Raw genomic sequence first — 12,443 nt, 5'->3', positions numbered from 1 at the left:
AAAAGATGCTTGATATGATTTCAATTCTTTAAATTTACTGAAGCTTGATTTGTGACACAAGATGTAATCTACCCTGAAGAATGTTCCGGGCGCACTTGAGAAGTGTAATCTGCTGCTTTTGGATGGAATGTCCTATAAATATCAATTAAATCTATCTGGTCTATTGTGTCATTTAAAGCTTTTGTTTCCTTATTTATTTTCATTTTGGATGATCTGTCCATTGGTGTAAGTGAGGTGTTAAAGTCCCGCACTATTATTGCATTACTGTCAATTTCCTCTTTTATAGTTGTTAGCAGTTGCCTTATGTTTTGAGGTGCTCTTATGTTGGGTGCATATATATTTATAATTGTTATATCTTCTTCTTGGATTGATCCCCTGTTTATTATGTAGTGTCCTTCCTTGTCTCTTGTAACATTCTGTATTTTAAAGTCTATTTTATCTGATATGAGTATTGCTACTCCAGCTTTCTTTTAATTTCCATTTGCATGGAATATCTTTTTCCATCCCCTCACTTTCAGTGTGAATGTGTCCCTAGGTCTGAAGTGGGTCTCTTGTAGACAGCATATATATGGGTCTTGTTTTTGTATCCATTCAGCAAGCCTGTGTCTTTTGTTTGGAGCATTTAATCCATTCGCTTTTAGGGTAATTATTGATATGTGTGTTCCTATGACCATTTTCTTAATTGTTTTGGGTTTGTTTTTGTAGGTCCTTTCTTCTCTTGTGTTTCCCACTTAGAGAAGTTCCTTTAGTATTTGTTGTAGAGCTGGTTTGGTGGTGCTGAATTCTCTTAGCTTTTGCTTGTCTGTAAAGCTTTTGATTTCTCCATCAAATCTGAATGAGATCCTTGCCAGGTAGAGTAATTTTGGCTGTAGGTTCTTCCCTTTCATCACTTTAAGTATATCATGCCACTCCCTTCTGGCTTGTACAGTTTCTGCTGAGAAATCAGCTGTTAACCTTATGGGAGTTCCCTTGTATGTTATTTGTCATTTTTCCCTTGCTGCTTTTAATAATTTTTCTTTGTCTTCAATTTTGCTAGTTTGATTACTATGTGTCTCAATGTGTTTCTCCTTGGGTTTATCCTGTATGGGACTCTCTGCACTTCCTAGACTTGGGTGGCTATTTCCTTTCCCATGTTAGGGAAGTTTTCGACTATAATCTCTTCAAACATTTTCTCTGGTCCTTTCTCTCTCTCTTCTCCTTCTGGGACCCCTATAATGCGAATGTTGTTGCATTTAATGTTGTCCCAGAGGTCTCTTAGGCTGTCTTCATTTCTTTACATTCCTTTTTCTTTATTTTGTTCTGCAGCAGTGAATTCCACCATTCTGTCTTCCAGGTCACTTATCCGTTCTTCTGCCTCTGTTATTCTGCTATTGATTCCTTCCAGTGTAGTTTTCATTTAGTTATTGTATTGTTCATCTCTGTTTGTTTGTTCTTTAATTCTTCTAGGTCTTTGTTAAACATTTCTTGCATCTTCCCGATCTTTGCCTCCATTCTTTTCCCGAGGTCCTGGATCATCTTCACTATCATTATTCTGAATTCTTTTTCTGGAAGGTTGCCTATCTCCGCTTCATTTAGTTGTTTTTCTGGGGGTTTATCTTGGTCCTTCATCTGGTATCTTGTTCCTTCATCTGTCCCTCCCTCTGCCTTTCCATCTTATCTATCTTTCTGTGAATGTGGTTTTTTTTCCACAGGCTGCAGGGTTGTAGTTCTTCTTGCTTCTGCTGTCTGCCCTCTGGTGGATGAGGCTATCTAAGAGGCTTATGCAAGTTTCCTGATGGGAGGGACTGGTGGTGGGTAGAGCTGACTGTTGCTCTGGTGGGCGGAGCTCAGTAAAACTTTAATCCGCTTGACTGCTGATGGGTGGGGCTGGGTTCCCCACCCAGGTTGTTTGTTTGGTTGTTTGGCCTGAGGCAACCCGACACTGGAGCCTACCTGGACTCTTTGGTGGAGCTAATGGCAACTCCTGGAGGGCTCACGCCAAGGAGTACTTCCCAGAAGTTCTGCTGCCAGTGTCCTTGTCCCCACGGTGGGCCACAGCCAGCCCCCTCCTCTGCAGGAGACCCTCCAACACTAGCAGGTAGGTGTGGTTCATTCTCCCCTGGGTCCCAATGTGCACACCACTTTGTGTGTGCCCTCTAAGTGTGGAGTCTCTGTTTCCCCCAGTCCTGTCGAAGTCCTGCAATCAATTCCCACTAGCCTTCAAAGTCTGATTCTCTAGGAATTCATCCTCCTGTTTCTGGACCCCCAGGTTGGGAAGCCTGACGTGGGGCTCAGAACCTTCACTCCAGTGGGTGAACTTCTGTGGTATAAGTGTTCTCCAGTCTGTGAGTCACCCACCCAGCAGTTATGGGACTTGATTTTACTATGGTTGTGCCCCTCCTACTGTCTCACTGTGGTTTCTCCTTTGTCCTTGGACGTGGGGTATCGTTTTTGGTGAGTTCCAGTGTCTTCCTGTTGATGATTGTCCAGCATCTAGTTGTGATCCTGGTGCTCTTGCAAGAGGGAGCGAGAACACATCCTTCTACTCCAACATCTTGGTTCCAATCACGTTTTGCATGTATTAACTCATTGTTCTTCACATCATCCTCAGGAGGTAGGTACATTATTATTCCCATTCTATAGATGGTGAAACTGAGGCACAGAGAGTTTAATGACTTGCCCAAGCCCACACAATGAGTAAATGGTAGAGCTAGGATTCAAAGACTGGCAGTGAGGCTACAGGCTGTACTTACAGCCACTACACTATCCTGAGCTTTAAAATGGTAGCTGTTATTATTAATTATAATAGCTAAGATTGATGTGCCAGGACCATGTTGACTCACTGCATTTGCTCAATAGCTGTATGAGGTAATTTCTGTTGTATCCCTGCTTTATGGAGGAGCAAAGAGAGGCAAGAAAATTTATGTTATTTGCTTAACGTCACAGAGCTAATAAGTAGCAGAACTGGGATTCAAACCCAGACAGCCTGGTGTCAAGGCCCTCACTCTTAATCATTGCATTGTATTACCTGTGTATTGACGATGATGATGAAGGAGAAGAGGTAGAAGAAGAGGAGGGGGAGGAGAAAACAAACCTACCTTATACCAACCACCTATGATGTGTTCAGATGTCAAAGGCTGAGCTGATCCATCAGATTCCCTCTCTCTAAACTTTTATTTGAATTTTATTTTATTTATTTTTTATACAGCAGGTTCTTATTAGTCATCAATTTTATACACATCAGTGTTTACATGTCAATCCCAATTGCCCAATTCATCACACCACCACAACCACCACCCCGCCGCTTACCCCTCTTGGTGTCCATACATTTGTTCTCTACATCTGTGTCTCTATTTCTGCCCTGCAAACCAGTTCATCTGTACCATTTTTCTAGGTTCCACATATATGTGTTCCATATATATATATGGAACATATATCTAGGTTCCACATATATATGATATTTGTTTTTCTCTTTCTAACTTACTTCACTCTGTATGAGTCTATAGATTCATCCACATCTCTACAAATGACCCATTTTCATTCCTTTTTATGGCTGAGTAATATTCCATTGTATTTACGTACCACATCTTCCTTATCCATTCATCTGTCAGTGGGCATTTAGGTTGCTTCCATAACCTGGCTATTGTAAATAGTGCTGCAGTGAAATTTGGGGTTCATGTGTCTTTTTGAATTATGGTTTTCTCTGGGTATATGCCCAGTAGTGGGATTGCTGGATCATATGGTAATTCTATTTTTAGTTTTGTAAGGAACCTCCATACTGTTCTCCATAGTGGCTGTATCAATTTACATTCCCACCAACAGTGCAAGAGGGTTCCCTTTCCTCCACACCCTCTCCAGCATTTGTTGTTTTTAGACCTCTCTCTAGACTTTGACAGAGAGAAATAACAGGAGAGTGCTATCTTTAGCAGTGGGAGTGGACAATGAAAATATGCAGAAAGAAGACAAAGTAAAGCCCAGACATAGTTAAAGGAAACTGAAGCTAGGAGCTAGGACAGATGGCAGAACAGCCCCCAGCCCCGGTTCTCAGACTTCCCTTGGGGGAGTGGGGGCTGTGGAAACTCAATCCCCCGACCCCAATTCAGAGGCTCTGGTTCAGCAGGCATGGGTGGGCCTGGGGGTCCGCACTCTTAGTGCGCACAGTGGTGGAGACTGATGAGGACCCACTCTGACACGCTGAGGAAGCTGGTCTGTTGAGAGAGAATGGAGGATGTGTCTGACATGGGGGTGTTCACCAGACTCTCCATCCACTCCTCACATTTCCCAGCCCCCACGCTGGGACAGACCACGTGACCAACTCTAGCCAATGGGCTGTGGGCAGAAGGGACACATTTCACTGCCTGGCTAAAGTGTGGAAGAGACAGTGTGTGACTCTCCTTATGTATCTTCCCTGCTGTAGCATCTGGTGACAGCACAGATGGTGGTTGGGTCCCTGAGCAGGAGCCCCCCCCCCATAATAGAGCCATAGGACATGTAGTGTGAGCCAGGAATGGACCTTGGTCGTGTTGAGGCCTTGAGTTCGTTTGTCACAGCAGCAGAGCTGAGCCCACCTCTCAGTAGCACACTGAAACACAGTGATGCTGGAGTGATGGAGTGAACTCTTGTAGATCCAGACCTACCCTTCACCTCCTGGAGTTCCTGCCCGTGGATTTTGATGAGATTCTGTCTTATCACTCTGCCTGAGGTTACAAAGTGTCGATGCCTATTCCTTGCAGCTGATGTGCCACACTGGAAACCCATCCAGTCTTACATGGTGTGGTGGCTTTAAAACATGTCTACAAGTTCTTTGATGCTCCTCCCATCAAGAGGTGGTCTAATTCTCTTCCCCTTGAATGTGAGCTGGCCTTGGTGCCTGGCTTCTGCTGCATAAGATGCAATGGATGTGACACTGTGTGACCTCCAAGACTGAGTCATAAAGGCTATACAGCTTCCTCTTGGCTCTCTTCAGATGCTTGTTCTTGGCACCAGCCACTATGCTATGAGGTAGCCTAGGTCACAGGGAGGAGTCATGGGTAGGTGTTTCAGGTGACAGCATCAGCTAAGGTCCCAGGTAACAGCCAGCGTCCACTGCCAGACATGTGAATAAGCCTTTGAGATGAATCAAGCTGGACACCATCTGACTGCAGCCACTTGAGAGACCAAAAGCAAGAACCACCCAGCTGAACCCAGTCAATCCCCAGAACCGTGGGAAGTGTGATTTTACTGCAATGATGAATGGTTGTTGCAATAATGAAGTGACTGTTTTTGTTTTAAGTTTGGGAGCATTTTGTTACACACCTGCCAGAACACTTGGGCGCTGTAAGGCATCAAGCCTGGCCCAGGGCTGGACGCTGGCCCCAGGTAAAAGTGAGCCTCTGATCCTTTCTGGTTAGTCACAGGGTGAGTCCTGAACTGCCGGCCCTGACAATAGGTATCACATCTTGAACTGTTCTTCTTCTGCTCCTAATTTTTTAGCTTCTGACCCCCATCCGTCCTTTCCCCACCTGTGTCCCCTTCTCTCCTCACCCTTGGATGGGAGGCTTGGGTGTACAGTCCTGTTTTTGCTGCCTCAGCAGAGAAAACCCCAGATTTTCCTTTGTGACCATGATCCACAGGCTCCCTCTAGTGCTCACTTGCTCTCGTGGATGAACATGATCTATAACCCAGCCCTCGAGGAACCGACACTGAGGATGTCATTGCCACTCCAACCCCCTTGTCCCCCAGCATCTGGGCTCAGACTGAGCTTGTTCTGACCTGGGATCAGGAACTGAACATTGGTTCCAGAGGTGGGGTCTGGAGAACAACACATACCCAAGCAGAGGGTCAGGTTTATCTTTGCAGATTGGTAGAGGGGGGACTGGCAGATGTTTTTGGTCTGGGGGCCCAGCTGTGGGAAGCTGGGAGAGGCAGAGGGTGCAGGTTGTTGGCATTGGGCATGGAAAACCAATGTCATTGTTACTTTGCATGGCCAGGCAGATATCTCTCCTAATGATGGTTGCTAGCAAGCTTGTCTACTTGTAATAGTCATAGTTTCAGAAATCATTATATTTGTGATTACACAGCAATAATAACAAGCTGTCACTTATTAGCCTTTACAATGCTCAGTGCTGTGTAAAGTGAGTTATATGCATTCTCCTATACAATATAAATAATAATCCTATGAGGTAGATATTATTATCCCTTCTTTTACAGATGAGGCTCAGAGAGGTTGAGTAATTCATCTAAGATCAAAAAGTAAGTAAATGGTGGAGGTGGAATTAAAACTCAGGTTAACCACCACATTTGTAGGAATATGCAAGTTAAGATCACAGTGTAATACCATTTTGCACTCATTATATTGGCAAAAATTAAGAAGACTGATAATACCAAGTGTTGGCGAGAATGTTGAGCAACAGGAACTCTTGGACACGGCTTGTGGGAGTTTAAGTGAATACCCCACTTTGGAAAACACGCTTCTTGTAAACTTGAGTATTCACACACGTACTTCCAGTTCAACTCTTTGCTCTACAGGTATCCGTTGTTTTTCGAAAGCTCACTTTATGCCACTTTGCTTTCATGAAAGAGCTACATTAGTACCTGTTTTCATGAACTGAAAGAAAGCCAAAGATGATTTTCACTTTTACAAAAACAGGTGAAAAGTGAAAATGGTGTTCAGCGTTTGATCTGGGGTGAGCCGTTACAGAGGCAGCAAACACCCTGGGGGGGAGTGGCACCGCCAAGCTACTTCCCCAGGAACGGCACTCAGCATTTCTGCATGAAGCCACCATAGCTTTGACCTGGCTTTGACCTGTGTCTATGAGCATCTGTACTTTATCTCAATTTATTTTGGGCCTCTTTTAGCAAGATGTGTCCTAAGGTAATTGCTTCTTCACTATACCCAATTTTGGCTTGTGAAAGGTTCCATAGGAATGCTTTACTTTCAGTTAGTGGGAGAAAACCTGTATATCCTAGGGGCACTGGGCTTGTGTACCGGGGCACATGAACAAAAGTGATCACAGCAGCATTGGTAATTATAGCCAAAAACTGATTATTTTAACAGAGAGAATTTAATATAAAGAATTGCTAACTAGGTATAAAGTTGTTAACTGGATGACCGAAAGGTTATAAAAAGAACTCTTAGAATGAAGGTAGCACTTGCAGGAAGCATCTACCACTCCCAGGGCTGAGGGAGCAAAGAGAGGAGACTGACATTATTAAAGCTTTCAGCCTTGCAGAGCTCCACTTCAGGCATCTGAGAAGGGAGCTCTGCTCAGCTGGGCTCAAGTCTCAGAGAGCAGAGAGGAGCCAGGGAGGACAGGAACTGAGACTTCAGGGGAGGGGATGCTGGCCATCTGGAGCTGGTGTCTCTGAGGTTGGGGGAAGGGCCCCCCAGGACTGGCGCCTACAGCCTTGAGAAGGGGGTTCTGGCTGGTGCCACAGGGAGGAATTGCTGCTTTGAGGTGAAGGAGCATTGCTGGGTGATGTTCATGAGAGTAGGAAGGCCACAGGAAGCTACAAAGAACAAAGATGAAGAAGCAAGTCTTTTCTCGCTCCTCCAGCCCTGTGGTGTCCCTCTAGCCCCACCCTGCTTATTGGCAAAGTCTAACCTGGAGCAGCTAGTAATGCAGAAATAGGGTTTGTGGGACTCCAGCCCTAGCATCACAGAGCAGGTAATTTAAAATTTTAAAGTATTTATTTTTAATTGTGGTAAAATATAACATATGATAAATATTACCATTTTAACCATTTTAAAGTATATAGTGCATCAAGTACATTCACGTTGCTATACTACCATCACCACCATCCATCCACAGAACTTTTGCCATCTTGCAACACTGAAACTCTGCACCCCTTAAATGACCCCCCAACCCCCTGCCCCCAAACTCCTGACAACCAGAACTACTTTCTGTCTCCATGAATTTGACTCCTCTAAGTATCTCGTATGAGTGGAATCATATTTGTCCTTTTGTGACTGGCTTACTCCACTTAGCACAATGTGTTCAAAGTCCACCCATCTTGTGGCATGTGCCGGGATTAACTTCCTTTTCAAGGCTGAATGATATTCCATTTCATGTATATATCACATTTTGTTTATCCATTCAGCCATTGATGGAGAACTATTTTTTTGTATTATCAAATATTATATAGAAACCCAAGATTAGTCTGACCATAACCATAGTACATATAATGCAGCCCTCCCACCCTTTGCTTCTGTATGCAATGGATTTACTTTTTCAAGGCCATTAAAAGCAATATCCTAGCAACATGCAAGAAGATTTTCAAAAATAAAAAGGCCTGACGATAATCGGACCATGTTAACACCAGGACTTTATTTTTACCTGTTCCATTTATATCTTTCTTATAGGCAGATATAATTTTTCAAAGTTATGACTCCTGCACCCCAAAGAATTGAGGGTTCTGCCACAACATACACCTTGTTGCCTGCCTGCCAAACTCGGTTGTCAGAAATGCCATTTTTTTCATGATTTCTCTTCTTTGCTTCTTTGACCATCCGGACTATTTTGGTTGCAAATAAGGGAAACCTTATTCAAATCAGCTTAAGCAAAAACAAACTGGTGTGTGCCTTTGTGGGTGGTGGTGGTAGAATCTACTGGCTTCTGCTCTGGAAAGACAGCAGGAGTAACTCACAGAATTAGGGTCTGAAACCAGGGACTAAAAAGAGCCAGCACCCTTCCTCTCTGCCCATCTCTTGTGTGGTCCTCTCTCTGCTTCTCTTTGAAGATTAGCCTCTTTCTTTCATACTGCCAGCAGGTCTCCCTCACCTGACAGGAATCATGGCCACTGGCAGCCCCAGATTTGCGACCACAGTAGAACAAGAATCAAGAGGGCAATCCCAGAGAAGGGCTGTGATTGGCTCTGTTGAGCCACATGCCCACTCATTGGGCCAATCATGTTGTTAGGATGACCATGAATTGTAATTGGCCAGGCCTGGTTACATGCCCATCCTTATGGCCAGGCTGGTTGTAGGGCCTGTTTCTTTCAGATAAAGGGGAATAAGAAGGCCTGCCGGGAAGACAGAAAACAACCATCAAGTCACTGCACGGGGTTCTGTATTTTTGCCATGGCAACACTAGATAAACATCCGGGCACACTGAGCTCTTTCTTTGTTTTAACAATCACCTTGTGGGAAATTCCTAAGAATAGGATTACCACCGTGGTGCTTGCCAGAAGCCATGTAACATGTTTGCGTTTTCCAAATGTGTTCACATCTGATACTTCATTTGTGCAAAAATCCTGAGAAGTGACAGGAGAGGAAAGAGTGACACAGAGAAGCTGAGTGACAGGTCCAGGGACACACAGTGAATGAAGGCAGGGGTGAACCCAGAGACCGGCCTTCCTGACTCCCATTCCAGTGCTCTCTCTCATCACAATCAAAGTTTAGACTAGTGGGGGGAGGGTTTAAAGTCAGGGTCATCTCTGGCCTGTTAAGGGAGGGAGCTTCGTCTGCTGTCTGCCCCTTGGAGGAGCTGGGCCAGGCCCCTGGAGGAAAAGGGCTGGTGGCCCCTGCCTTCAGAGCCCGCCCGAGGTCTGATGGGGGAGGCTCCGCCACTGGATCTGGCATCCTCCCAGTGGGCACTCTCCGCACGCAGCTCCTGCAGGACACTGTGAAGATGCTTCAGCGTGAGCAGAAGTCTCTGGTCTTGGACCTGCATCTCAGCCTAGGAGAAAGAAGGAGTCTGTGAGGGGGCGGCCAGAGTGCTGGATGTTCCCCCAGAAAGCCTGCTCCTATCATTGTCTCATTGGAGACAAGCCCACAGCCTCATAGAAGCCATGTCCACCGAAGCCTCAGTTTCTTCATTTGCAAACTAGAAAGCAAATTACTTGCCTTTCAAGGCTCTCTCCCTGTTTTAGATCCCACCAGGACTTTGGGGGCTTATATAATCCCAGGAAAGGAGGGAGAGCACCAGACTTTCATCAGTGCTCATCAGTGGTAGCTGCTGGGGTTACTGACTTGTTCCTTCTGCTGCATAAAGTGACTGACATACTTCACTGATGGTCAAGGGGGGCTTCTTGGCTGGGCTCCACAGGGGAGCCCTTGTGATGTCATGTAAATTCCCTGTGATGGAGGTTAAAAACACACTTGACTGAGAAATTTGCAAGTCAGGGACCAGCAAGTGGAGACTCAGGGCTCATCTCTTGTCATATGTGGAGGCAGAGGACATTTGGCCCCGGGAGGCTGTGCCCTGGGTAGGCTTCCCCCCACCCCTACCTGTTCTCCCTCCTCATCGGTAGGAGAGAAGAGAGGTACTTTATCAAGTGGAAGCTGGCACTTTGGGTTCAGGTACTAAGCAGTCCCAGCATAGTGTCTAGTGTTTAGGGGGAGCACGGGGTGGGACTGCCACCCAGCCTCTAGATCCCTGAGGACTGTAAGTGGCTGCAGTTCCTGCTGCTGGAGTCCCCCGGGCCCATGAGAAGCCCTACTGGGTCAGCCCCTCCCACCGAGGTGAGGACAGGGTTGGTTCCCAGCTCGTCCGTTGCCTGGCAACCCAGACAGGTCATTTTTGGACAATCCTCTCTGTCCCTCCCCAGAAGAAGCTGGCGTTATTGGAATACAAACTTTGGGTGCCTTCTGTGGTTCCCCAGACCACCTCCTTCTCTCTCTGGGCTGGTGTCCCCACATACTTTGGGGCTCCCTTCTGTTTTTGGACTTGGAGAAAACATCACAAGGAGAGACATAAGGCCTGGCTTCCTGAGCGGCCACTGAGGGGCCAAGTGACACAGCTCATAAGTTCAGGTGAGTTAGTGCCCCATGGGGTGGAGCCTTACAGACAGGAAATGGGAGACAGGAGTGAGCTGGGCAGATAAACTTCCTCTTCTTCTCTCCCCCAGGGTGCAGATCCTCCTTCAACCCCTGCAGAGAATCCTGCAGCCAGGTAAACCGGCTGCTGAGAGGGCCTCTGGGCCTCCTTAGGGCTCCTTTCTAAGTGGCAGCCAGCTTGGTAACGCAAGGCATCTCCTCAAATAGCATCGGCCTTTGCCTCCACTCCCTATTTCCCTCACTCTCACCACTCTGGGCTTGTACCTCCAAATAAACGGTTAATACCCCAACCCTTGCAAGCCTCTGCTTTCTAGAAGACCCAGGCTAAGACAGCTGATGTACTCCATACCCAGCTGGGTCAGGATTGTAACAGCCAACGCAGGCGCTAAGTGAATTACACCATCTCCTCACCAAATTCTTACAATAACCCTTGTGGTGCTGGTACTATGGTTATCCCCATTTTACAATAAGGAGACTGAAGTTCAAAGAGGTAAAGCCACTTGCTAGAGGTCACACAGCTGCAGAGCTGGGCACATACCAGGACTCAGTGTAATTCTAAAACCAGTCAGGCAAGTACTATACCCAGAGCCTCCTATGTAGGCCACGACCTACTTATCCCAGCACCTGAGGTGGTGATTGTGCACTGTGTGGCTGGTCCCAGAGGGGTGCCTGCAGGGCCTATACCCCAGCCTGAAGCTCTGCCCCAGCCTAGGGGGCACCTGGGAGTGGGGAACCAGGGAGCCTTGGAATATATTGTGTGAAAGCACCAGGTAAAAAGAAATGTAAAGACTTACCAGCTCCTTTCTCAGCCACTCCAGGGTCTGCCCAAGACTTGAGGTTGGCTCTTCTGCTGTTTTCATCTCAGCGTCCTTGGGAGAGACCTTGATGCTGACCTGGTGACGGGCCTGAGGGACCTTTGATTTGGACAGTCTGCTCTCTGCTGCAGGCCAGGAGCAGAGTCTGGCTAAGTCACTGAGGATGGAGTTAATGAGAGCAGGAAGTAGCTGACATTGGAAAATGTAGTGTGTGTTTTTTTTTTAAAGGGCTTCAGTACTCTGAATAGAACAAGGGGCGGGGGGAGGGAGATCACTGGGGTATGGGTGCCTCAGAGCCTGTGGGCTCCAGAATCCAAATCTGATGCCAACAGGATCACAGAGACTATAAAGCTTTAAATGATAAAATTAATAATTATTATGAAAATAGGTGCCCGCTTTCTGAGGGCTTGTTCTGCTCTCAATGCTTTGTTATACACACACACACACAGAGATAAAAGCTCATCTGGGGCAGATGGCACACCTGTGTCCCCAGTCCTCTCCCTCCCTCCCTCACCTACCTATGGAGTCTATAGATAAGGGAAATGCTCACTTTCCAAGTCCCCTTTCTTCTGGATGCCCATGCGCCCCATTTCTAGCAAATGAGACCAAAGCAGAAATTTGCTGTTAGACTTCTAGGAAAATGTTACCTACACGATAAGGAAAAATGTCAGGGATGCTCCCCCTTTACTCTTACTTTCTTCTATTTCCTTCTGCCTTGAATGTGGATGTGATGCCTGGAGCTACAGTAACCATCTTGCAACCCTAAGACAAAGGCCAAGAAAATTGCAGAGTCATTGAAATCACTCAGTCACAGAACCCCCAACATCATCTGCCTGTTATATGAGACAAGAAACCCAATTTTTAATTGGGCAAACACAGTTCTGACACCCCAT

General features: G+C 46.2%; 2 protein-coding genes across 15 annotated transcripts in view; one reads left to right on the top strand and one right to left on the bottom strand.

Annotated features, from left to right (window-relative positions):
* Positions 1–2,026: 2,026 nt before the first annotated feature.
* Positions 2,027–12,443, top strand: part of TMEM74B (transmembrane protein 74B) — a 28,702-nt gene continuing 18,285 nt past the window's right edge. For 5 of the 14 annotated variants that reach the window (XM_027078695.1, XM_027078687.1, XM_027078691.1 and 2 more), the window contains exons 1-2: positions 2,479–2,593; positions 6,169–6,210. Coding sequence is in view for 1 of the 14 variants with exons in the window: in XM_027078684.1 (XP_026934485.1) it covers positions 2,458–2,593 (136 nt within the window). In the remaining 13 variants the exon portion in view is untranslated. Of the gene's footprint in view, positions 2,078–2,444; positions 2,594–6,168; positions 6,211–12,443 lie in introns of those variants that run through there. The other 9 variants (XM_027078690.1, XM_027078688.1, XM_027078689.1 and 6 more) reach the window with 7 other exon arrangements.
* On the bottom strand, positions 9,364–12,140 carry CUNH20orf202 (chromosome unknown C20orf202 homolog). The gene is made up of 3 exons (XM_027078033.1): positions 12,101–12,140; positions 11,530–11,675; positions 9,364–9,635 (listed from the first exon to the last, which is right to left on the bottom strand). The coding sequence occupies exons 1-3, from the start codon at positions 12,138–12,140 to the stop codon at positions 9,402–9,404; spliced, it is 420 nt and encodes a 139-aa protein (XP_026933834.1). The 3' UTR covers positions 9,364–9,401.

Source organism: Aethalodelphis obliquidens, unplaced genomic scaffold, assembly GCF_003676395.1.
Source record: "Aethalodelphis obliquidens isolate GAN/ISIS:26980383/991018 unplaced genomic scaffold, ASM367639v1 scaffold42, whole genome shotgun sequence".
In the NCBI taxonomy this organism is placed as follows: domain Eukaryota; kingdom Metazoa; phylum Chordata; class Mammalia; order Artiodactyla; family Delphinidae; genus Aethalodelphis; species Aethalodelphis obliquidens.
This window is presented reverse-complemented; position numbering and strand designations above follow the sequence as displayed.

Excerpts from the sequence above, each read along its gene's own strand:
- CUNH20orf202 (XM_027078033.1), bottom strand. The coding sequence starts at position 12,140 with ATGGGGCGCATGGGCATCCAGAAGAAAGGGGACTTGGAAA. Across the intron at positions 11,676-12,100 it reads GAAGAAAGGGGACTTGGAAA|CAGAGAGCAGACTGTCCAAA; the intron begins GTGAGCATTTCC and ends CCTGGCCTGCAG. Across the intron at positions 9,636-11,529 it reads AGTGGCTGAGAAAGGAGCTG|GCTGAGATGCAGGTCCAAGA; the intron begins GTAAGTCTTTAC and ends TCTTTCTCCTAG.